The sequence below is a fragment of the Lygodium microphyllum genome, chromosome 1, assembly GCF_053477565.2.
Source record: "Lygodium microphyllum isolate KBCC chromosome 1, Lygodium_microphyllum_v1.1.10, whole genome shotgun sequence".
Taxonomy (NCBI): domain Eukaryota; kingdom Viridiplantae; phylum Streptophyta; class Polypodiopsida; order Schizaeales; family Lygodiaceae; genus Lygodium; species Lygodium microphyllum.
In genome coordinates, this window is record NC_141135.1 from 10,567,632 (window position 1) to 10,591,917 (window position 24,286).

General features: G+C 45.0%; 1 protein-coding gene across 3 annotated transcripts in view; it reads right to left on the bottom strand.

The window, feature by feature from the left end:
* Positions 1 to 24,286, bottom strand: part of LOC148040837 (ARM repeat superfamily protein) — an 85,222-nt gene that overhangs the window by 54,688 nt on the left and 6,248 nt on the right. For all 3 annotated transcript variants that reach the window (XM_087669114.1, XM_087669044.1, XM_087668966.1), the window contains exons 2-7: positions 12,769 to 12,949; positions 9,889 to 10,239; positions 9,703 to 9,792; positions 457 to 984; positions 242 to 349; positions 35 to 159 (exon numbers count right to left, since the gene is read on the bottom strand). In XM_087669114.1, the coding sequence (XP_087525240.1) occupies positions 35 to 159; positions 242 to 349; positions 457 to 984; positions 9,703 to 9,792; positions 9,889 to 10,239; positions 12,769 to 12,949 (1,383 nt within the window). The remainder of the gene's footprint in view (positions 1 to 34; positions 160 to 241; positions 350 to 456; positions 985 to 9,702; positions 9,793 to 9,888; positions 10,240 to 12,768; positions 12,950 to 24,286) is intronic.

Sequence of the window (24,286 nt, forward strand, 5' to 3'; positions counted from 1 at the left end):
TAAGTACTAACTATAAGGTGTATCAACTTTATACCTGCAGATGTTGCTTTTGAGATTGCATTTCAACTCTTTGGACTGGGTAACAAGAAATGTGAGGGACAAGTGTGCTGCTGAAGCAACAGACGGCCACTCATCACACGCCATTGCCAATAGACATTCCTGACAAAAACATTATGTTTATGTCACCTAGTTACCTAGCTTAACATTCAGTTCATGACCTAATTGATGCAATTATACTTACTAAAAGAGTCGATTTTGAACCTTCCAATGTGTGTCCACAGGTTATAATAAGCATTGTAGCACCATGTATAACTGCAAGCCTGACTGATGGCACAGAATGGCGACATAACTGCCAGTTGCAAACAATATCAAATTCATTGTTCTAAGCCCTTACATGCAATTTGTAGACTACAATTCAAGTCATGCATTGTTGCAGTAATCATTAGGACCACTTACAGCAGGAAAGGAAAGGGAGAGTAACATATTTATTTGTTTCACAGTATATTGCAGCCACTTGGCATTTCTAGTAACACAAAATATGTTGCTTTGTGCCATGTCTCCTCCAATTAAACTTTCATCCGACTTATTGACAATGGAATTCTCAGGTAGCAGCTTTGGTTCCATCTCAGTATGTTGAACAAACTGATTCATTTCAGTTTTTCTATGACAGCTGGAGATCTCAGAAAGAGTTGCCAAAGCCTCCTCAATGGCTCCAGGTCCTTGCATTGACATTTGTGACTGACCAATTTGTGATTCTGCTGGTAACCCCTCTAAATTTCTTCCATCGGCTAAGACTAGCACAAGTAACTCTGATAGAGCCCTCACAGCCTGCTCTACAGCTCCAGAACTTCCAGCTGCACCACTGGGATAAGAGACTTCTGATACTTCAGCCTGTCGTCTCAATTTATTCGAACCTTGCATGGCTGTCACAAGGCGACTGCTAACACCCGGTAAAAAGAAAGCCAATGCATCTGCTGTCCTGACCTGTAGAAAGATTCATGTATGACGTGAAAATTTTGAACGCAAAAAACAAGAAACAAAAGAAAAAGCAAACACATCATCCTGTGCACAAACTTTTGCAAACAAACAGTTACTTGTTTTTTATTACGAAGGTCAACAAGACAACCTGATGAGAAAACATTAAACATCAGTTTGAAGAGATCAAAATAATATATGTTACCCAAAGTCCAAAGTCTGGTGACCTGTATTTACCAAAGGCCAAAAGTAACAGGAGAATAACCATTTGACCTCCATGTTGGGGGTAAAGGTGCCTATGCCCAGCTACCCGTGTATTAGTTACACTCACAGTACCCACATGCCCGTACACCTGTACACTACAGGTGGCGGGCGCCCATCACTGTCACTTCATTCTTTATTCTTTCAATGACATTTGAATAAAGGGAAGGCCGGTCACACATTGTGACTGATGGAGTTCCCCAGTGCCCCATTCCACCCAACGGAGGCAATAGGAGTAACCAACAATTCAGCGTGAATTGCACCTGGTTGCTACCCCTCATTCCTGATTAGTCTGCCCCATCCCCCAACTCTTGGCACTTGGCAACCTTTGGAATCTTCCCTGACATTGGTCTTGTCATCTTACACATCCTTTGAAGCTCCCAAGATCAGCCATTGATTCACAATTTGTGGCAATCTGCTGTCATACAATTTAGGACAGCACTTCATTCATTGTTTGGAGGTCACTTATCCTTTCGGAGATGTCTATTTGATGCCGGATCATTTGAGGATGTTATGCCAATGTATTCGAATGCTATGGGACTGATTTGAGCACTCTTTTGCTCAGTTTTACAGACGTTTTTTACTGTTGTAATAAGCAGGGCTGAATGCTATTTTATCATTGAAAGCAGAGCTTTGTTTGCTTGTCTAGCATTCAACTTTCGTTCCAATGGGAGCCACTTCTTGACATTTGGAGATTACATTGAGCTTTTGGTTATGCTCGATTTGATGACCTCGATCTCCGTCAGCCTGAGCACAGTCTGTCTCAGCCAACAGATCTCAAGATCAAAATCTGAATAATGAATAATGGAGTGAGCCACGAAACTGGCTATAAATAGCCGATAAAATAGAAAATAATTGGAGTAGGTCGGCTGCATTAAATGCAGCCAACTGCAGTAAATCTGGTCGACTGTACCAGCAAATCTGGCCGGCTGTACCAGTGCCCTGCCATACTGCTGATGTGGACTGATGTATACCAACTGTCCAGGAAATGACTGTCTAACACCCCCTCTCAGATCCTGGACGGGTCAAAAGACTGAGGGATCTGGAATGCTGCCGAAGAAGGGCCTAGGGAAGTGCCTTCGTAAACAAATCTGCAAGATTATCCTCCGTCTTGCAGTACTCCACTCAATGGTCCCATCCAGAAGCTTCTCCCGAATGAAGTGATACTGGATCTCAATGTGCTTCGTCCGGGCATGGAATACTGGATTCCGTACCAAGGCAATGCAACTCTCATTGTCACGCCACAAAAGAGTAGGACAAGTCTAGGGGCAGCCAAGCTCCTCCAACAATCTCCGAAGCCACACAACCCCACATGTGGAAGACGCAGCCCGATACTCTGCCTCAGTAGAAGAAAGGACTACCGTGGGCTGCTTCTTGCTACTCCAAGAGATAACACCTGTATCCAAGATAAAACAGTAGCCTGTAGTAGACCATCGGTGGTCCACATCTCCAACCCAATCTGAGTCACTCCAACCTGCAAGAACCAGATCGGAAGCATCTGTACCTGCGAGATAAGAAATCCCTAAGTCAAAGGTCCCCCTCAAATACCGAAGAATCCTCAGGGCAGCCTGCCAATGCACCTGTTTGGGTTCCGTCATGAACCCTGCCAAAAGACCCACAGCAAAACAAAAATTAACACGAGTGTTGAGAAGCCAAATCAAGGATCCAATCAACTGATGGTAGCATGAAGCATCCATCACGGGAGAATCTGAGTGTGAAGTGGCCTTCCAATTCGGATCAATGGGAGTAGTAATGGGCCGACAAGTCTCCATCTCAAAAGTCGCCAAGAGCTCCTAAATGTACCTCTGCTAAGAAATGAAAATCCCCCTCTGAGACTGATAAATCTCGTGACCCAAGAAGAAATGAAGAAGCCCCAAATCCGTCATCTCAAATGCTTGATGTAAAGTTGTCTTGGTCTCGCGGACCTTTTGTGCATGATCCCCTGTCAAAATCAAATCATCAACATACAACACAAACAACACACAACCAACCTCGGAAGTGTGCACATAAAGCTGCAGATCGGCCTTGGAGCACCGATATCCCAACTTCAACTGAAGAAACGAGTCAATCTTCTCGTTCCGTGTACGCGGAGCCTGCTTGAGGCCATACAAGGCCTTCTTCAACCTGTCAACTTTTCCATCCGAGGAACCAAAGCCAAGAGGCTGCTCAACATAGATCTCCTCCTGCAAGTCACCATTCAAAAAGGCCGACTTCACATCCAACTGATAAACAGGCCATCTCCTATGGCCAACCAAGGCAAGAACACCTCGAATAGTCGCCATACGAGCAGTGGGGGCAAAAGTATCATGGAAATCAATGCCTGGGCGCTGAGCAAAACCTTTAGCAACAAGGCGAGCCTTGTGCTTGTCCAAAGAACCATCACTAAGATACTTGGTCTTGAAGACCCACTTGACACCAATCACCTTCTTGTGAGAGGGACGAGGCACAAGAGACCAAGTGTCATTCCTCTCAATAGCCTCCAACTCAGCTTCCATGGCCTTCCGCCAATGATCAGACTGCAAAGCCTCCTTCACTGAAGTGGGCTCTCGATCCTGCATAACATGGGTCAATAAACAATAGTTGGAGCAGACAAGCTCCGAAGAATGTGCCTGGTTCCTCCGTGACCGCCGCGGTCCATCCTGCGGTTCCCACTCCTCAGGGACCTCCTCGATCCCTGAATCTCGGAGGGTGTCATGGGCCCAACGAGGAGGAGGACGCTCTTCCCGTCGCTCTCCATCTGCTAAAGACTCGGGAACATCTACCGGCGGAAGCTCCTCGAGGGTGGCCGGTGGAAGAGAAGACTCTCAATCCGAAGAAGAATCTCCATCAAGAGGCTCTGGCTCCAAAGAAACTGTCTCGAGAGCCCAACTCTCCCTTGGATCTCCAAGGATGGGGTGCTCCTCACCCCCCTCTGTGGCCAGTACTTCCACGAACCGCACATCTCGGCTCGTGTAGACATCCCGCTTAACAGGATCGAGCAAACGATAACCTTGGGATTGAGAGCTATAGCCAATAAAAACCTGTCGTCGGGAAGCCGCCTCGAACCTATCACACTGTATCTTCGGAATGTGCACATAAGCATCACACCCAAAGATCCTGAAATAAGAGACATCAGGCTTAGTCCCGAAGTAAGCCTCAAAAGGTGTCATCCTATCAACGGCCAAAGTGGGAGATCGATTAAGGATATGAACTGCGGTAGCCACTGCCTCGGCCCACAAAAACTGAGGTGTATTGCGGTGCTCCATCATGGTGCGTGCCATCTTGATCACACTTCGGTTCTTCCGCTCCAAAATGCCATTCTCTTGGGGAGTGTTGGTGTTAGCAAACTCCTGGTGAATGCCCCGATCTGCACAAAAACGAGCAAACTCATTAGACATAAATTCACCTCCCTTGTCTGAATGCAAGGTCTTCAGTCGCCGACTAGAACGGTTCTTCTCAAAGAGAAGCCAATCCTTGAAATGAGAGAAAGCCTCCGACTTCAAAGTCAAGAAATAGACCCAAGTCATCCTGCTGTAGTCATCTACGATCAACATGAAGTACAAGCTCCCCTTCAGGGACTCGGTCCTCATCGGGCCACAAAAATCCGTAGATACAAGCTCCATGGGTGAAGTAGACTGCCTAGAAGCTTTATTGGAAATCGCATCTCGATGTAGTTTCCCACGAATGCACAAGACACATGGCTGATGGCTCACCACTATGTCCAGCAAGCCTCGGACAAAGGACCCTCACGATGCCTTCCAAAGGTACTCGTAGTTGAGGTGGCCAAACCGAGCATGCCATAGCTCGGACTGTGTCTGAGAAGTAAGAGCTAAAAAAGACTTCAATTTGTAGACTCCATTCTCCCCACACCCTGCAGGGAGAACCTTCCTCGATCCACGATCAAGGACTCGAACAGTATCACTGTCAAACTCCACCAAGAGGCCAAGAGCACAAATCTTATGAACCGAAAGTAAATGATACCCCAATCCTGGCACATGCAACACCTCAGAGATGTGGAATAAGCTGCATCTCACCCCGCGCAGCAATAGACACAGAAGAGCTGTCTCCAATGAGAACCTGCCCACGCGAAGGTCGCAAATGGGCAACACCAACGGAAGAAGGAGTCATGTGCCGTGAGGCACCGCTGTCCAGAATCCACTCTTGAGCCTGGGGAGCTGCCATCGCAGCATCAGAAGTTGTCGGTGTAGAGTCCTCAATGACTGCTAAGTGTAGAAAAGCAGTTGATAAGGGTGCAGCCACAGCTCCAAAGTCCTTCGTGTTCTTCTTCTTGGTATCCTTCTTGTCTTTGTCAGGGCAATCCTTCTTCCAGTGACCAGTCTTACCACAAATATGGCAAGTTGATTCCTTCTCCTTGTCCTTCTTGGATTTATTGTCCTCCTCCTTCTTTTGGTCCTTTCTCTTCTTCTGAGAGGCTTGACAAACCAATGCCTCCGATTTGGAAGCATTCTAACCCTTCAATTGTTCCTCCTGGTCCAAGACCATAGGAACCAACTCTTCCCACCGAAGAGTCGACTACCACCCTGAAGCAATAAGAGCGGAATAAAAAGTACCGAATCGTGGCGGCAACTAGAATAGTAAAGTGATCACCATGTCTTCGGAGAAAATAGGCTTCCCCGCATTTTGAACCTGCATCTGAAGCTGCCAAAGCTTGTTGATGTGTTCCCAAAGCGAAGAAGACTTATTCACGAACAAAGTCCGCATCTGCACCTCCAAAGAAACCCTCTTCATCAAGGTCATCCGGTTGTACATCTAGTCGAGCTCCAACCATATCTCACGAGCCACCATCAAGTGCTCGATGTGAGCTATCACGGCTGTGGTGCAAGACAGAAACAGAAAAAATCGAATCCTGGCATTCAATTTGTCCCAATGAGACTGGGCCTTGGTGAGCTCCGCACGAGCATTGGAAGAGAGTTTGGACTCATCCCTCACCGAGGGCCTGTTAATCTCCTCCGTCACTAGTTCCGCCAAATCATAAGACTCTAAAATGGCCAATATCATCACCCGCCAGATGCGGTAATTGTCATCATCAAGCTTTTGATCCGTTGGAAGAGCCGGTAGGACAGGCACCTTCCTGTCCATGATCGCCTAGAACTCCAAATCAGTCTCTAAAGACATGTTAACCTACAATACCTACACAAACGCAAAAGCAGCCCCCTCTAACTGTGAAAACGCAGCCTTCTAGGACTGATTCCTCTACTGCCCAAACCTTCTTCACCCGCCAGAGGCGATGAAAAAGTAAAATCTGCAATGGAAGGCCTCAAACGCAGCCTTCCTCACCTTCGAACAGCAATAACCTGCAATAAATTCACCGATTAGACTCCTTTCCCGCATGCCCACGCTCGCTTCAACCTTGATCCGATACGCAACCCTCCCGCTCGCCCTCGAAACCTGGAAGCGCAACCTTGTGTCGCGATGAAATCTCCTCTTCAAATAGGTTTAGCCCTCAGTCAGTCCATCTTCACCGCTCTGATACCATGTCAGAGTGCAACGATGCAGAAGCGTAGGACAAAGACAGAGAGAGTGAACACAGAGAGAAGAGAGAGAGAGAGAAAGGAGACAGTGTAAATGCAGAAAATCTGCGGTGTAATATGCTATATAAGAGTGCAGAAATACACAAGGGGGCAAAGGAAATATCTGCGTATGTCTCCAACTTGATGACCTCGATCTCTGTCAAGCCAAGCACAGTCTGTCTCAGCCAACAGATCTCAAGATCAGAATCTGAATAATGAATAATGGAGTGAGCCACGAAACCGGCTATAAATAGCCGATAAAATAGGCAATAATTGGAGCAGATCGGCTGCATTAAATGCAATCGACTGTAGTAAATCTGGCCGACTGTACCAGCAAATTTGACTGACTGTACCAGTGCCCTGCCGTACTACTGACACGGACTGCAGTATACCAACTGTCCAGGAAATGACTATCTAACAAACAACCCCAATGGAACCGATGTCTCGTTCGTTGAACTAGAGGATGGCCTTCGTCTAGAGCAATCGACAAAGAGATGAGTAATTTCACACTCAGCGCATCTCAAGTCATCCTTATCTCTTTTCACTTGCTCCCTCTCGAGATAGTGCTAAGAAATATGTCCTGGGTGACTGCAAGTCCAATACACGATTGGCTCTTGGGCTTGCCCTCCTAGGCCTTTACCTCTCCCTCTACCCAACGCCATCACCGGCACTAGTCGATAGTCCATGAGGATAGCATCGCCTTCCTCATCGTATGACACGTATGGGTTTACATAAGACTCATCGTTGCTAGGCTCATCCACATAGTGGACTAGAGTATCACTCGGTGGATGGGTCACATAGGGTCCAGGCGGTCTAGGGATACCTGTAGGATTGATTTCCATCTTAGGGATAGTCGGCTTAGTGTCATTTGGTGCTGGAAGAGCCAACCGGGCTCCCCTTCCAAAGAAATTCGGTGGCCTATTCACAAGGTGGAGTTGGCCGTAAGGCTGCGGGTATGGGCGCCTCTGAGGTAATTGACAATGCATAGTGTCATGGCCGAACCTACCACAATTAGCACAAGGTCGTGACCTAGGGTCGTGACACTCAGCTGGCAAGTGGTTCCCGCCGCAATGCACACATTGGACGTGTGGGCGCATCGGTCGTCTCATCATCTCCTGCAGTTTGGCTATATCCATCCTAATCTCTGCTAGCTCTTGTCTTGACTTAGTGCCCTTTCCTTTGTCCTGAGTACTTGGTTCTACTCTCTCACTCAGCATTGAGGCTCTCTCAAAACTCCTGGCACAACAACTGTATGCACCTGTTATGGTAGCTAGGATACAGGAGTCGTGGGATACACTGACTCTGATTATGCAGGGCATGCAGACAATAGGAAGTCCACCTCTTGCTATGTCTTCACCTTTGTTGGAGGCATTGTTTCTTGGATGTCCAGGGTGCGAAAATGCACGGCCCTATCTACTACAGAGGCAGAGTATGTTGCAACTATTAAGACTTGCAAGGAGGCTCTCTGGCTAGGTTATCTGATGGCAGACCTTGGCATTCGTGATGTGGTCCCTACACTCCATTCGAATTCTATGAGTGCTATGCAGTTGGCCAAGAATTCGGTCTTCCATGCGAAGACCAAGCACATTGAGGTGCGTTACTACTTTATTCAAGAGATAGTTGAGGACAAGTCTATTGAGCTTGTCAAGATCTCAACTAACCAAAATCCTGCAGATCTGCTCACTAAAAGCCTCTCAGCGGAGTGTTTTGCCTTCCTCCTTAGAAAGTTGATGGACATTGGATGAGATGATGTCTTTCCTCATCTTGTTATACTTACATTTATACTTTGTCACTTTTTATTCTTGTTCTCTCCTCACTAGGAGCACACTTGCCTTTAAGTGGGAGGTTGTAGGGATAAAGGCATCTATGCCTAGCTACCCGTGTATTAGTTACACTCGCGGTACCCGCACACCTGTACACTGCAAGTGGGGGGCGCCCATCATTGTCACTTCATTCTTTATTCTTTTAGTGACATTTAAATAAAAGAAAGGCCGGTCACACATTGTGACTATTGGAGTTCCCACATCTTGTGTCTCTCTCTCTCTTGCTCTTGCTCCTTCCACCATAGCTCTTGCTTCCACTCCATGCTTCCCTTCAAGGCTCACTCCGTTTACCAAAGGGGAAAAGTAGCAGTAGCTAAAACAGATTGGAAAAATCATACTAGACATTTGAATTTCTTGTCAATCAACAGATAATCTTGTCAGCTAAAATGGCTCCGATCAAATTATTGAGCATGGCCCCTAAATATTATCATAACGCTTAGCAGAAATTATGTCTGCCCTCCCACTTTGCATCCTCAGCTTGAACCAGTTTCCTACAATCACCACTGCTTCCTTATATCCTTCTAGGGTGAACAGAGGTGGTTAGAGTTATCCACCTCTCTACCCTGAATTCTGCTGATGTTTGCAACCTCCATTTTCAAAAAGGATATAACCCAACAAAATTGTAACCTTATCTCACTTCAATAATGTGAAAGTCTTCTTATCCATTCACACAAGTTCGCATTATCAGTGAGACTGAAGCTTTCCTTGATGCCAAATCTCATTAGAAATACAGTGAAGTTTAAAAGTGACTGAGCATACCCATCACACCCAGACTCTGGTAAGGCTATGGTACTTTGCAAATCATAAACATATGGTGACATAAACAAGACAAAACAGATTCAAATCGGCTGAGTTGTACCATTTATAAAACCCAACAATAAAATCCTAGATTAATCTGCACACAAACATAAAGATGTCAAACTTCTCCCACTGGTAAACTACTACAAAGGATAATCTCCTGAATTTATTGAAATGGCATCTTTATTTTCATCAAAGTACTATACAGAATACAGAGTCTCATTTCAACCATGCTATGACACATATTAGTAGAATAAATTATTAAAATCAACCATCACGCAAGTAATCCTACGGTCAAAAAAAGGAACTGAAATTGCACTTTGATAATTATTCACCTTCAGCATCAAGGTACGAAGAGTAGTGAGGGCATCAATTCTCAGCTTTGCACTGCCATAACTCCCTCGCTGTGCTTCCACCTCCGAAATCTGAAATAACAAATTTAAGACCATATCTGTCAAGTCTAAAGTAGCACGTATTCAACAGAAAGCAAAATACAAGCTTTGGGGAGTGGCTTATTCTACCTGAAGGAAAAGAGAGAGCAAGTGACCAACAGCAGCTGACATGCTTTTGGAACGGAGAAGTTCTATCAAGCAATCTTCAGTGTTTTCAACATGTTCTTTGCCCACCGATTTCTTCATCTTTTTTGATGGAGAATTGACGACAGATCCTAGATCAGCACTTAAGCATCCGTTGGCCAAAACTATATGTTGAGGAAGAGAATTATCTTTGCAGCTACAAAGTGAGTTGTTGCATGGAGATAAACCAGTTATCATCTGTTGCAGACACCTAAGAGCTCCATGACGAAATTCTTCAGATGCTTCATCCGGGGACAACATTGCTGCTGCTGTCAACTTTCTCAAGAGCAGACTCATCTGATGAAAAAAGTGTGCTTATAAGGATAATGTTCTTTCACTTCTTCCAACCCTAGATAAAAGTAAATTGTGGGTGCAGGAGACCTCTGTACATGCATGACCAAGTGAATTGTGAATGCAAGAGACTTGTGCACATTCTTGACTGTCTACATGAATTTGTGCTCCATCTTTCCCTCCTTCCTAGTGACCATTCCCTCCCTCCCACTGACCAAGTGAATCATGGATGTGTGAGACTTCTGTATGTTTAAATCATTCCAACCATTCTACTTGGCATCATATCCCAATCTTACCCTTTTAACTTTTGCCAAAATTAAGCATCTACACTCTGCTCTTTATTGTACCTTAGGATAGTCATAGACATTGCTTAAATTTTCTTTTCACTAAACATCATACATCACTTAATGAACTTATGATCATGGAGAGGTGTCAGGCATACCATGACTTGGATCTCACTGTAGCCTTTTGAAGACATTAATATAACTCTCCCTCCCCCTCCCCCCAAAAACACACACACACACACACACATCAGGAGATTCACCACAGCACAAGCAGACAGAGATCAGCTCACACGAGGATATGCAGCACCAGCCAGTCCCAAGAGTCAGTGCCATGAGGCATACTTCCAAAAGCCCCACACATAGAGCTTGAGGAACCCATTTGTCCCCAGATTGTAACCCAATCAAGGGGCAAATCGATTCTTAGTGCTTCTAGTCATTTATAACAGCCATTTGTATTGAAGATTGAAGGAGATCGATCCATATCTCACTGTACTTCAACTTAGAGCAATAGAAGATAAACAAATATCGCAAGGAGCACTAGTTGTTAGGGCCAATCAAGTCTCGGCCCTCCAAGATTAATCAATAAAGCTTGTAATTTCAGATTTGTGAATTTGTTGCTGCTCGTAATTTTTGTCGAATCAGGTCATCTACCACCCTATATGTGAAGGAAGGCTAGTTTCACTTATACAACCTCACCTTTCATCTACCTAAGGGACATTGATTGATTGAGCAGTTCAACTTGGCTGATCCAAGCATCCTAGAGCACAATATATACATCCCCATCCATGCACAAGAGGATATAAGTTATCATTGCTTGGGCTAGAGCTTGGGCTAGACTCTAGAGCTAGACCACCCACGTTCTTCTCTACATGGGAGGTGATTCGAGCTATACTTCAGCAATTGATGAGGGATCTCTTGAGATAATATGTACCCTCATGGCCCTTCTAGATCCACTCTTGTCATTTATGACACTACCAATTAGGTCTTCTCCTATTAGCATTTAGTTCTAGATTTCTCTCATTGTATTGTCTATTTTCAGACACTTGTAATATTATACAAAAAGTTGCAACTTATGGTCTCGTAGGTCATTTTGGCCTCTTGCAAACATCAATAAAGAGACTAGTCATGGAGTCCCCAAATCAATGATGCTTGTGCCATTTACTACTTGAGATCCAAAGGCTTCGCACATCATCACTCAATCAAACATTCAACAAAGAGTCCGCAAACAATCACAACTCATTGATTTTTTCCAAACAATGACCACACACACTGCAACTACATAGAGAGAAGTGATATTATAGAGAGCTGAAAAGATCAAACCTGCACACCAACCAAGGGTGCATGGGTACCACACAAACTATACCAGAGAAAGATGGAGATCAATTGGCGAAATGAGCAACATCTGACAGAGCTGAGGGTCCAATCCACATGCTATCCATACACTCTCTCATCAAGAATGTACAACATATCATACCCATAATCCTAACCCGATGAAGATAGACAAGATGGTGCAGTAGCAGGGCATCATATCATTATTCGATCCACAATTGGTCATGTAGTGCTCCCCCCACCCATACACTCTCTTTTTATGTATCCCTATATGGGCATTGTATTGTACATCACTTTACATTTTGCTTTGCATTGTATATCATTGATTACCATTTAGCACATCAGACTATGATATGCAAAAGACTATTATCATGGTACACGGTTTTGTTTCATAGGCTGTTTTTGGTCTCAACAGACGTTAATATTTCTTTCTTTTTTTCTCTCTCTCTCAACATTGTGTTTCCACTTCCGCATGTGCACCACACCCTAGCATCAAACATTCCCCCTCACTCTATCATGTCCTCTCTTGACATGCAATAGCATATCATCTCCCAATTTCCCTACCACAACTCCACTAACTTGTGGTGCCACGCACACATTGAATCAAGCTTTGATATCATGGTTGCCAATATAAACATGCATAGATGTTAAAAATAATTAAAACTTCAAAAGTACCCTTTTCCTACTTGTTGTGTTGAAGTATAATTTATTGTATAAAACTCCATACATGTACAAACAAAAGATACTTCCATTGGTATTAAAAACAAATGACAATATAAAGTTCTCAATAGCCAACTAAAGATTTAGTCCCACATTGTAGTACTCAAATAGATGTTTCGCTGAACTGAAACACTAAGAGATTTTGTATAAAAACATGTATAATCCATCCCCTTGCACTGCCCCAAAAACTAGAATTTCTTACTTGGCTAGCAGATGATAGGGGGCAGGATTGTAAAATCTTCTCCAAGCATAATAGCACATTCTCAGCAATTTTGTCACTAATTCGAAGCTCTAGTAACCCACTGGTTGATGATGTAGATGACCGATCAAATCTGCACTGTACAGATGCATCTAACAGCAATTGCAATGGAAAGAGGATATACCTGCAGAAAGAAAAGCCTTTTTGTTTGTGTAATATTTGACATACTGAAGAAGAATCAAGAGTACAAAAGGCAGTCTAACCATAAACCTTAAGAAGAGGCGAACATGCCAATCTAGTATCCTTGACTACCTAGTGAAGAACTATAAACCTTTTATTTTTTAAAGAAGAAAACACTCAATGTGAATGGCCTATGAGACATGTCTGATGATTAGTAGTCTAAAACTGCAATGGAGCAATGAGGACAAATGTAGGCTTGTCGAAGGACACTCTCAAAGGCAAATACATCATATTGTATACAAAGATAAACCAAGCCCCACTAACCCACTAACTAGAGGTGAGAGGCTACAAATGGAAGTCTAACTTGTAGCTCTCAAGCTTGATCACCAATAGATACTAGAAGATCACAGTCCTTTACAAGGAGGATCTAATGCTTGTTGTACAAGTTGTAAAGAGAGATGAGGATGCTCACTTAATGTGAATCTACATACACACTTAACATCCACATGACATCTATATGCCCATATGTATTTTGCGCCTAAAGGTTGTGAAGATGTGCTAGGGTTTTCACTAAGGAAACACAACATGTACGACCAAGGCTGAAACACAAAGAGTTAGACAAAGATAAGCAAAACTCAAACCGTAAACACAAAACACAAAAACTCAAACACACAGACAAACACAAAGAGAAGAAACTCTGAAGTGAATGAATGTTGTAAATGAATGTAAGAGTGTATAGAATGCCCAAGGGTAGAGCAATGCAATGTCGAAGAGTGATGTCCACTAGAGACGGATCCCAAGTGCAGTAACCACCAGTAAGAGATGAGAGAGTGCTGAATAATGAAGGGCAGCAGGCTGGTCACCAAAACACAGCAGTCGAAGGCTGAAATCTAGTAAACACAACAGTGTACCACCAGAGGAAGGGTAAAAACTGATCACCCGAGGTAAAGAACAGTCAAACAGCAATAAGAGAGGGGTTTGCTGATGTAGATGGCCTACTGGGCAGCAAAAACACGGGTACTACATGTTGAGAAACCACTTCTCTAGTTCACACACTTCATTTAGGGTTTCATACTGACAGCCCCAAAAAGGGCAAGTGTTCACATTTTGGCCACTTTTTCAGTGGGCGCCCACATAGTGGTACACCACCCGAGATAGCTTATGCCTATCAGTAGGCAGTCACTTCATTCACTCTTTACCACCCCACCACTCTTCAATCATTCTTCACCCCTCTTCCTCCGTCATCAAACACCCTTCACTTCTCTCACCAGCCCCTTCCACTGTCCTCACACCCCTTTAGAAGGACATTGCGGTTCATGCTTGGTAGTTGCCTTCATCCTTCCTCTTCTGCTTCAGGCATCCTATTCCAGTATCACGCCTTGCGTTTGGAGCATTTTCCACCTAGCGTCACCATCACCTGCTTGGTATCAACACCCTTTTCCATCAGGCTCCACCTTCACCTACGTTTTTCAATGTGGAGATCTTCTCCTTGCCTAGCATCATCATCTCTAGCTTGGCATCAGCATCCTAGCCTTTGGCGACACTCTACATCACCGAGCGTCAATGATTTCATCACTCGACTATCATAGGGGCTGCTGAGACGTGCCTTTTTGCAAGCCTAGCTCCTCCTCCATCACTTGGTGTCACTCGTCTATCTCAAGGGCTGCTAGATTTTTGCAACCTGGCTTCTCCTATATCACTTGGCATCATTCATCTATCATAAAGGCTGCTGGGACCTAGATTTTTGCAGCCTGGCTCCTCCTCCATCACCTAGTATCATTCATCTATCACAAAGACTGCTAGGACCTGCGTTTTTGCAACCTGGCTCATCCTCCATCATCTAGCGTCATCATTATCCACTTGGCATCAATATTTAGGCTGCTCTCCCTACATTTGACAGCTCCGACACTCGGATTTGCGTTTTGCTACCTAGGTCACTCCCCGGCATCAGAGGACTATGGTTCGCTCCCTCGATAGCTAGTGATCATCTTCCACATCTTTGACAGCATCAAAGGACTACAGTTTGCTCCCTTGACAGCTGTCCTTCACCTTCCAATGATTACTTCCATTTCGCTCCCTTCACTGTGTAGATTTCCCATAGGTGCTCCCACCTAATTCAAAAGTGCAGTTATCTTTTGAGCTTCGGCTCCGTTGTATCAACTTTTCTTCTCATAGCATGATTCAATGCATCATCACTATGCTCTTCTTATTTCTAATTTTCTCCTCTCTTAGTGTTTGTCATACACACTCTATGTTACTCCGTGCAAACCCTATTGTTTCTCTGCATGGTCCCTGATTTTGACATGGTATCAAAGCATACCTATTACTTTTGACACCACACCAATCGCTCGGTGGGAGAGATAGCAGTAGCCTCTTGCTTAGCACCAAATGCTGAAGACGCAAGCTGATCAAGTGCTATGATGACACAAGACATGGAGACCTCGAAATAGTAGGGCAACAACTGAAAACAGGCCACCTAGGGCTAGATAGGGATGGGCTGCAGTCGATGATGGTTAGACAGCAGATGGTAGGTGGCTAATGGCTGAAATCTGCATAATAGAGTGAGAAACCTGCACAAAAGGATTAGGGTAAATGGTGGGCAGCATGTCTATTTATAGATGTTGAAAGGTGCCCCAAAAAATTAGGGTTTTGGGGGACCACTGTAAATCTCTTGAACTGCGCACCAAATTTGCATTTTTCATTAATTAAGCATGTTTTGGGACTGTCTAAAAATGCTAATCAGCCATAAAGCATCTTTTTGCTTGACAAAGGTTTCACTCGCACCATCCATGCAGATGGACAATCACCGCACTTAATGCTATATTAAGACTATGTGCACTAGATGCACCGAATCTGAATGGCATTGAATCTGAATGGAAAGATGAATACAATGGTGGACCGATCACTCCCGACTCCCTATGTGCAGCCCAAGGCATCAATGAGGGCACCTGATCACGCTGATGACAACAGCAACACCGAGATGGACAAGAGGCCAAAGACAAAGTCTATTGTCCACCTGCAAGACAAAGTAATAACCAGCCACAAGCGGGACATAAATTTCCTCCTCTAAAACGCCATTCAAGAAAGCAAACTTCACATTCATCTAGTAAACCAGCCATCAGTCATGGGCTGCAAGAGCCAAAATAATCCAAATAGTAGATATATGAGTGGTAGGTGCAAAGGTCTTTGAATAGTCCAAACCTGTCCTACGTGCAAATCCCTTGGCAAAAAGCCTCACTTTGTGCTGTCCTATGCAAGAGCCACATCAATAGTGGTAGGCTCACAATCCTGTAAAATGCATGACATAAGAGCATGGTTCACCCATAGTGAACCACCCTGCTCGGACTGCATCTTGGCTGATCTATGTAAGTCTTAGTGGTGTCTCAAGAAAGTGAAGCACTCCCGAATCTTGCACAGCTGTCGATACCACCGCGGAACGACAATGGGCTGATCCTACTGCGAGGGAGATCAAGAAGCCTCCAATACCTATAATGCACCTATCTAGGATAGGGACTCTCCCTCACTAAGTAAAGGTACACTCTGCTCATCAGAAGAAGAGGGTTCCCCCTCGAACGACTCAAGATCCCCTAGAGAAACCTAAGGGAATAGGGAAGGAGTGGAAATACTCGAGGAAGAAAAAGAGGAAGGAGTCGTGAAGAATGGAAGGGAAGCAAAAGGTGGAGGAGAAGGAGGGGGAGGGATCACTGACGACGAAGGGGTGCCAATGGGTAACCTAGAAGGAAGGGAAGGGACTAATGGTTGTTGAGAAAAGAGTGGGGGAAGGGGGGAGGATAGAAGATCGGTCCATGACCAAGAATCACCATCAATCGAAACATCCACGGCTATAACTTGTCAAATACCACATCCTTGCTCACCTGCATCTTTCTTTTTCTCGAGTCATAGGGCCTATTGCCCTTCGTGGTCATGCTATAACCAACAAAGATAAGCTTCTTCGACTTCAAGTTGAGCTTGCCCCATTTCTTCTCGTCCACATGCACATAGACAACACACCCAAAGATATGAAACTCGGAGATGGAAGGCTTCTTCCTAAAGAAAGCCCCATACAAAGTCGTGTCCTATAATGCCGAAGTCAAAAGACCTGTTGTAGATATGAGTCATTGTAGCATCCACCTCACCCCAAAGAGAATGACAAAGACCATGATGCTCAAGGCCATCTCAACCATGATCTTGTTGGCACCCTCCATCACACCATTCTTCGACGGTGTGTCTAGATGGAAGTACTCCATCCAAACGCCATACTCCCTACAAAACCTATCAAAAGCCTTGGAGCAAAACTCTCCACCATGATCAACTTGTATACCTCAAATCTTGAAAAAAGTTTGCTTTTCAGAAAATGCCTTCCACTCACAAAAGTTGGAATATGCCTTGCTCTTGCTCTTGTACTCCAAAAAGTAGGGCCACATCTACCTCCTAAAGTCATCGACAATAAGCATTAGAAATTTGACCTTCCCAATGGAGACCATGCCCATAGATCTACACAAGTCAGCATGCACCAACTCTAGTGGAGTAATAGCCCCCTGAGACGCAACTTGTGGGTGAGGCTCCCTATGCTACTTGTCCTTGTAAGCAGCTAAGGCATAATATGTGGATTTTTTTCTTTTGGGGGGGGTGGGGGGGATGATGGAATGTGGAAGCCCCTTCACTAACTTCTTCTGAAAAGCTTGTCTAATGGAGTCAATGTTCAGATGCCCATAATAGGCAATGGGCATGCCAAAGAAGCCCAAGCTCATGAGAAGTCCACGCAGCAAGGGCAGTGAGCTTGTACCTAGCTCTATCAAACCATGGACAAAAGGAGGTTAGAACCCAAATCCAATACATAAAGAACTTTGGCAAAAAAATTTGCCTATCAAGCAACAAGGAAATAGTTTCCACTCCACGAACTAGTACGGAAGAGTTGTCACCAATGGTGACAAATCCCCTCTAAAACAAAGCCTAAAGCCAATCCTATCGATAGATCATATGTGAAGAGGCTCCACTATCAATGAGCCATGTCTTCTTCTTAGTGGAAGAAGCAAGTAGTACAGCCTTAACCTCAAAAAAGTGCATGAAGATTGACTCTATAGTAGCCATGATGGCCTTCGAACCCTTGGAACCGTCCTTTGGCTTCAAATGGAGGTACTTCTAGCAACACTTCTCCACACGAGTACCCTTCCCACAATGTGGGGATTTGGACTTGCACTTCGTCTCATCCTTCTTATCCTACTTCTTGTTATTAGCCTTCTTGATCCCTCCTCTTGCACCTAAGGTAAAAGCCTTTATAGAGCCAAATCCACTAGCTCCTATCTCTTTGAGTCACTCATCATGCTCTAAGACAAGCAGAGCTAGCTCTTTGCAAAAAAGAGTCTCACATACCCTAGAGGTAAGCAAGCTCATCTAAAAGACATTGTACTTTGGAGATGGCAACTAGGTCCTCCGAATACGACCTCCGACCTAGGGATGCAAGCTTATCATGCATGTCCTCCATCTTGTTGATGTGATCCTTCATGGAAGGCGAGTCATCAACTGAGAGCATCTTGAGTTTCTTCTCTAGGATGATATTGTCTTCTGATGGTAAAGGGAGGAGAGCTTCATTCATAGCTCCTCTACTATTGTACCATGCATACATGAACAAGGACAAAATCCTATAGATTCATAAAAAGAAGGGACCTAGCTCAAGAGTTGAGCCGATCCCATAGAGCTACTTGGTCCATCATAGAACCAATGGCAAGATCCTCCACAAGTTGAAGAACAAGAGTGGTAACAAAATCCCAAAGGTGTTGAGTACACTCCACTTTGCATGACACCCATCAAGTCGATCTTCTTTGGATAAAGAAGGAAGAACTAGCACCTGTATAGAGGGTGCCATCATGGCAATGCGTCGATGTGAAACATGGAGAGAAGCAGGAGGGGGAGAATTCCTCTTTGATCTTTGAGACCTACTCTTACTTCTACTTATCTATCTTCATTGCAACCATTGTGCCGATTTGATAGCTAGAAACGCTTGTTTTCAAAAGAATAGACCGACTCTTGGTTCTAAGTCATCAAAACCATTGAACCATTGGTACTCCATCACTCCTATAAACTTGCAAACACACTTGAATCTCTACATTTGAATGCTGCGAAGCCCAAATGGAAGGAATAAACAGCTACACCTGCAAAGCAGCAGTCGTAGAAGGCCTGTCTTTGTCGAAACCACCCTGAACAATGCAAAAAACCTGTGTTTTCTGAAAATAGGACATTGAAAATCTGTGTTTTCAGCTCCAGTTAGTCTGTTCAAAAGCATTGAGGCTACACTTGACAGATCACTCAACTGTGGTCTCCTTAATAGAATCCTCCGCATCCTCACTTAGGTGATGATACCATGTGAGAGTGCACAACCGAAGGGAAATAGGAACATGGAGAGGAAAGAGAAAAGAGACAAAGCAAGAGAGATGAGAATGAAGTGATACTCTGCACTGAATCTAAATTGTTCTCTCTCTCACCTATGTTCTCTATTTATCTCCTCTCCGTGTTCACTTTCCTTTCCGTTGCACACTTTCACAAAGTATCCTTCCCATTGTCTAGTCCCAAGTGTGGGCTATATATAGCCAACTGCCCCCAAATCTGGCCAACCAGCTAACTCGCATCACATATATGCAGTTGGCCTGGTCAACATTGGGCCGATCAGCCTAGTCTGGCAACCAAAATGCTGAGCATATGCTAGGCAAATTGCAATCATTTGAGGCTGCATGTTCTCCAACAGGGCAAGGAAAAAGTGACTGCCTATGTGGTGTGAACACACCTAACACTGACCAAGAAAGAAATGTGCACAAAACTAAGTGGAAATGATAGTTAGAGCTCCAATGTCTCTGTTAGACTCAAATAGAGCTCACAAGCAGGAGATGACCGACTGAATAAAATGGCAGGGTAACTATTTCATCGTGCTGTGGGCCAACATCTATGCCACATGGCAGGGCAAGCACTTCATGAACCAATAGACCTCGGCATCATTTTTTCTCTAGACGGCTGCATTTTTACCAGCCTGACCTGCATTAAATGTAGGTTGGTCAGCCAGCCATTTTTTCAACTTTGGGCTATTGATGCCCACCCCATTATCCACCGTGTCAGTCACCTTTCTGTCCAGCTTCCCTCATCATTTTATCATCCATCTCCTACCTTGTATCTAGCACCCTCACTGATACTCCATACTATGTGAAGGGGCTGACTAGTTGCAACCGTGTACCTTCACGATAAGTCAGTTCTCAATCTTCTCTTTTCACTCCGAGTTCTTGTTATTTTCTACCATGCACTATCACAAATTTTGCATAATCTACTAGTACCACCCAAGTAACGGGTCCCTAGAAGGTTGTCTTGGAATTGAAGACTCTATAGATCTGTTAGAAGTTGGAAGCAAACCAAGCTTAGACACCACAATAAGTGATGGTGTAGCATCGATGTGGATGGAGAGGGACCTAAGGAAAAAGCATAGGTAGCTACACAATCTCCCACTCCAAAGACAATGTCCCCCCTAACCAAGATCTTGTTCATATGGGGATCATAAAAATGGTAGACCTTGGCTTCAAAGGAGTAGCTTACGAAAATCAAAAGCTCCACTCTATACTCGAGCTTACCTATCTTATCATCTGGCATGTGTATCTACACACAAACACCTGAAGACTCAAAGATGGAGATAGAAGGTCAAGTGCAATTAAATGCCTCAAAGGAGGTCCTTCTAGGGACCACCAACTGAGAAAGTATACTAAAGCATTGATAGCTTATAAACACACGTGAATAGATAGCTTAGCTATGAACAGCATGGAGTGTGCGAGATATCCTTGTTCCTGCACTCCACTAAACTCAAGTGAATAGGTAGCTTAGCTATGAACAGCATGGAGTGTGCCATGTTGATGATATCCTTGTTCCTACACTAATCCATTTTGGCAGGGAAGTTGGTGGAGATGAGCTTGTGCTAGATGTATGCTCTTATAAGAGCTATGAGAACTCGTTGAAGACTAACTCACCACCATTTTTGCTCCTCATTGTCCCTATACGTGCCAAGATGCACCCATATGGAGAAGTGCTTAAATGCTTCAAATTTTTCCTTTAGAAAGCACATCCACACATATCTCAAACAATCATCTATGATGAGAAAGAAGTGGCTCCTCAACTCTATGAGTGGAGTGCTAAGGGAAGGATATGCCATGTTGTTTTCCCAATTCACAAGCTTGACAAAAATCATTTGATAGTTTTAGGCATGGAAGGCCCACAACCATTTGATGTCACGATAACTCATCAAGAAAGTCATAACCAAAGGTGGCCTAACCTAAAATGCCAAAGTCTGGCTTGGCCACAATCAAGCAATATATGCGCTAAAACTTGGAGTGCTCGCCAGTTAACTAAAATAGAAATGGGCCATCAATAGAGGCCATTAGGCTATACTTCACCTCAAGCTACCATAAAAATGGTCTTGGCATCAATGACTTCAATGTAATCATTAGGCAGTATAGTTCTCTGTTGAAGGGATTTCGCATCGGTGTGCTAAAGTCTTTGAGACCTTATTGTCTCTACTTTCATTTATACACCTCAAAGACCTTCAATACTGTTAGCAGTCATGTTTGTCATGCCTTGTCATCTCCTGCCTGTGAGCCTCAGTCTGAGTCAGACGAGGACTTTAGGAGCCCTGACTTGTCTATCACTTGTTTTGACGGAGGAGGTAGCTCATTCTAGAGCACTCAGTTTATTGCATTTCAGTGCATTTTCTCCTCCAGTCAGGATTTTATGTGCATTTCCTAGGGCAGTTTCTGCATTCTTCAGCCTGCCTCACCTGCCGGACATTGTCCACCCTTTCCGAGATTTTTCTGAGCATTCCTGGCATTTTTACCAGCATTAAATGCTGGTCGGACATATTTATGGCCTCAAATTTCAGGTCGGCCAGTTTGTGGGTTTTTTGGCTATTTATAGCCATTTCCCACTTGGCAGTCAGTTGTATTATCATCTTCCCTCCTTCTTTGGCAGGTGCACAATCCGACTCCGTCATCTTCCTCCGTCTTCGGTGCTACCATCATCATCAGCCTGATCTGGTGCCCTCACTGACTCTTCGGGCTGCGTGCAGGGACTAATCAGTCCATTTCAGTGTATTCAGCATTCATTTCAGTCAGTGCAGATTTTCTTCCTTCATTCCCTGCTTTCTCTCTCTCCTCCTCTGTGTTCGTGTTCTTCCGTTGCGCACTGTCACATGGTATCATCGCCTGACTGAGAGCACGGAGGACCTAACCTTGTGGAGAGATACCTCACCCCTCTTCTGCTGCTGTCCCCTCATCTCCAACTGCCCAAGCGGCCCCTCCAGGTGGCCATTCTTCTTGCGTTTGCTGCAGACGACTTCTCCAAAGGCTGCCACGTCATCAAACGACCCCTCCTGCTTGCGTTTACCATCAGGTGGCCCCTCCTTCAGCTGGGCGACACATCATCAGGCTGCGTTTTCCTGATCTGGTGATCGTTTCCACTCCTGGCGGCTCATCTCCTGCTGGCGACCCACTCCCAGGCTGCGTTTTGGTGCTGGCGGCTTCTGTTCTGGTGATCTTCATTAGATACCCTTGCGTTTTGCAGCTCCAGGTGTTTGTAGGCTATCACAGCCTGCGTTTTGGTGGTTGGTGACCAGACTGCTGGTCATTATTCGGCATCGGCAAAGTTTTCTTTGGTGTTTGGTGTTTTGCAGATTGGAAGATGTCTTCTCATCAGTTTACAGGCTTTGATGACTCAGATGACGAGCTTTTGTCTCGACACTCATCTGAACGGAGGTGTGATTTCTATCACAAGGACCGTCGTCCGGAGTCTATTCCTCTTTCCCGTCCCCCTTCTATTCATGTATCTCGGCGATCCCCTTCCAGTGGGTCGACGATGCAGCCTTTGGTACCCCCTGTACAGGTACCCGTACTTCCTCAGCTGCCCAAAGAGGACCGGTTGGATGGCTCCAACTTTTCTCTATGGTCCTGCAAGGTGGAGTGTATCTTGGACTCCTTCGATCTTTGGGAGCTTGTTTCTGTTCCTATTCCTCGGCCTAAGGTGGATCCCGCAGATGGGACATCTATGGATCGTGCAGCCTTATGGGATCGGCTTAAATCTAGAGCCAGATCTTTCCTCTTTCTGAGTTTGCAGGATTCTGTCCTTGTTCATGTTCACAGGTTGAAGACTGCAGCAGATGTGTGGAGAAAGCTCGCGTCTCTCTATCAACAGAAGACGTTTGCCCACCGGATATCTCTCGAAAAGAAGTTGCGGATGCTCGCTATTGATGATAGTCCTTCCATGAAGGACCACATCAACAGATTACAGGATATGAGGGATGAGCTTGCATCCCTCGGTCGGACGATATCTTCTGAAGACATGGCTATGATTCTTTTGACTCAGCTGCCATCGCCTCGGTTTGATGTCTTCTACACCAGCCTTCTTACATCGAGGACCCGTGAGAAGCTTCTATGGGAGGAGCTATCCCCGCTTGTCTTGGAGCATGACGAGCGACTCAGAGATGTCAGTGCTAGTGGATCCGACTCCACTAGAGCCTTTGTTGCAGGTTCGGGAGGACAGAAGAAGAAGAAGACGAAGTCAAAGGCTAAGAAGAAGGACAGTTCTTCAGGCTCTGACTCAGATTCAGAGAGACCGAAGTGCCCACACTGTGGGAAAGGGACACATCCCGAGGATAAATGTTGGAAGAAGTACCCTCACCTTCGTCCGGGAGCGAAGGGTGGATCTCCATCGGAGCCTTCTTCTACCTCTACACCAGCTGTTACCCATGAGTCAGTGTTCCTTCATATCCATGCTTTGGAGGAGGATCCTTCTTCCGTGGCTGCAGTGTCTTCTGCGCAGCCTTGGTTAGTGGACAGTGGTGCTTCGAGTCATATGACTCCCCGAGGTGATTTGTTACAGGATCTCCGTCCATCAGAGGGTTCAGTTGTTAGCAGTCATGTTTGTCATGCCTTGTCATCTCCTGCCTGTGAGCCTCAGTCTGAGTCAGACGAGGACATTAGGAGCTCTGACATGTCTGTCATGTGTTATGATGGGGGAGGCTAGTCACTCTTGATTGGCTGTCTTAGGATGTGTATTTCTTTTTGGCCTCTTTTAGTGGGCAGCCACTGGCTGCCCGGCCACTTTTTGGTCACTGTTGTCGGGCGCCCATTTTAGGGCACTTTTAGGGTTTGCGCCCATTTTAGGGTTTGCGCCCATTTTAGGGTTAGGGTTAGGGTTTGTCCGTTGCCTATTTATTGGCAGCCCCCCTCCCCACTTGGTCAGTTGTCTTCTTGCAGATTCCGACACTCCTTCTCCCCCGTGGTGGTGCTGCCATCATCATCAGCCTGATCTGGTGCCCTCA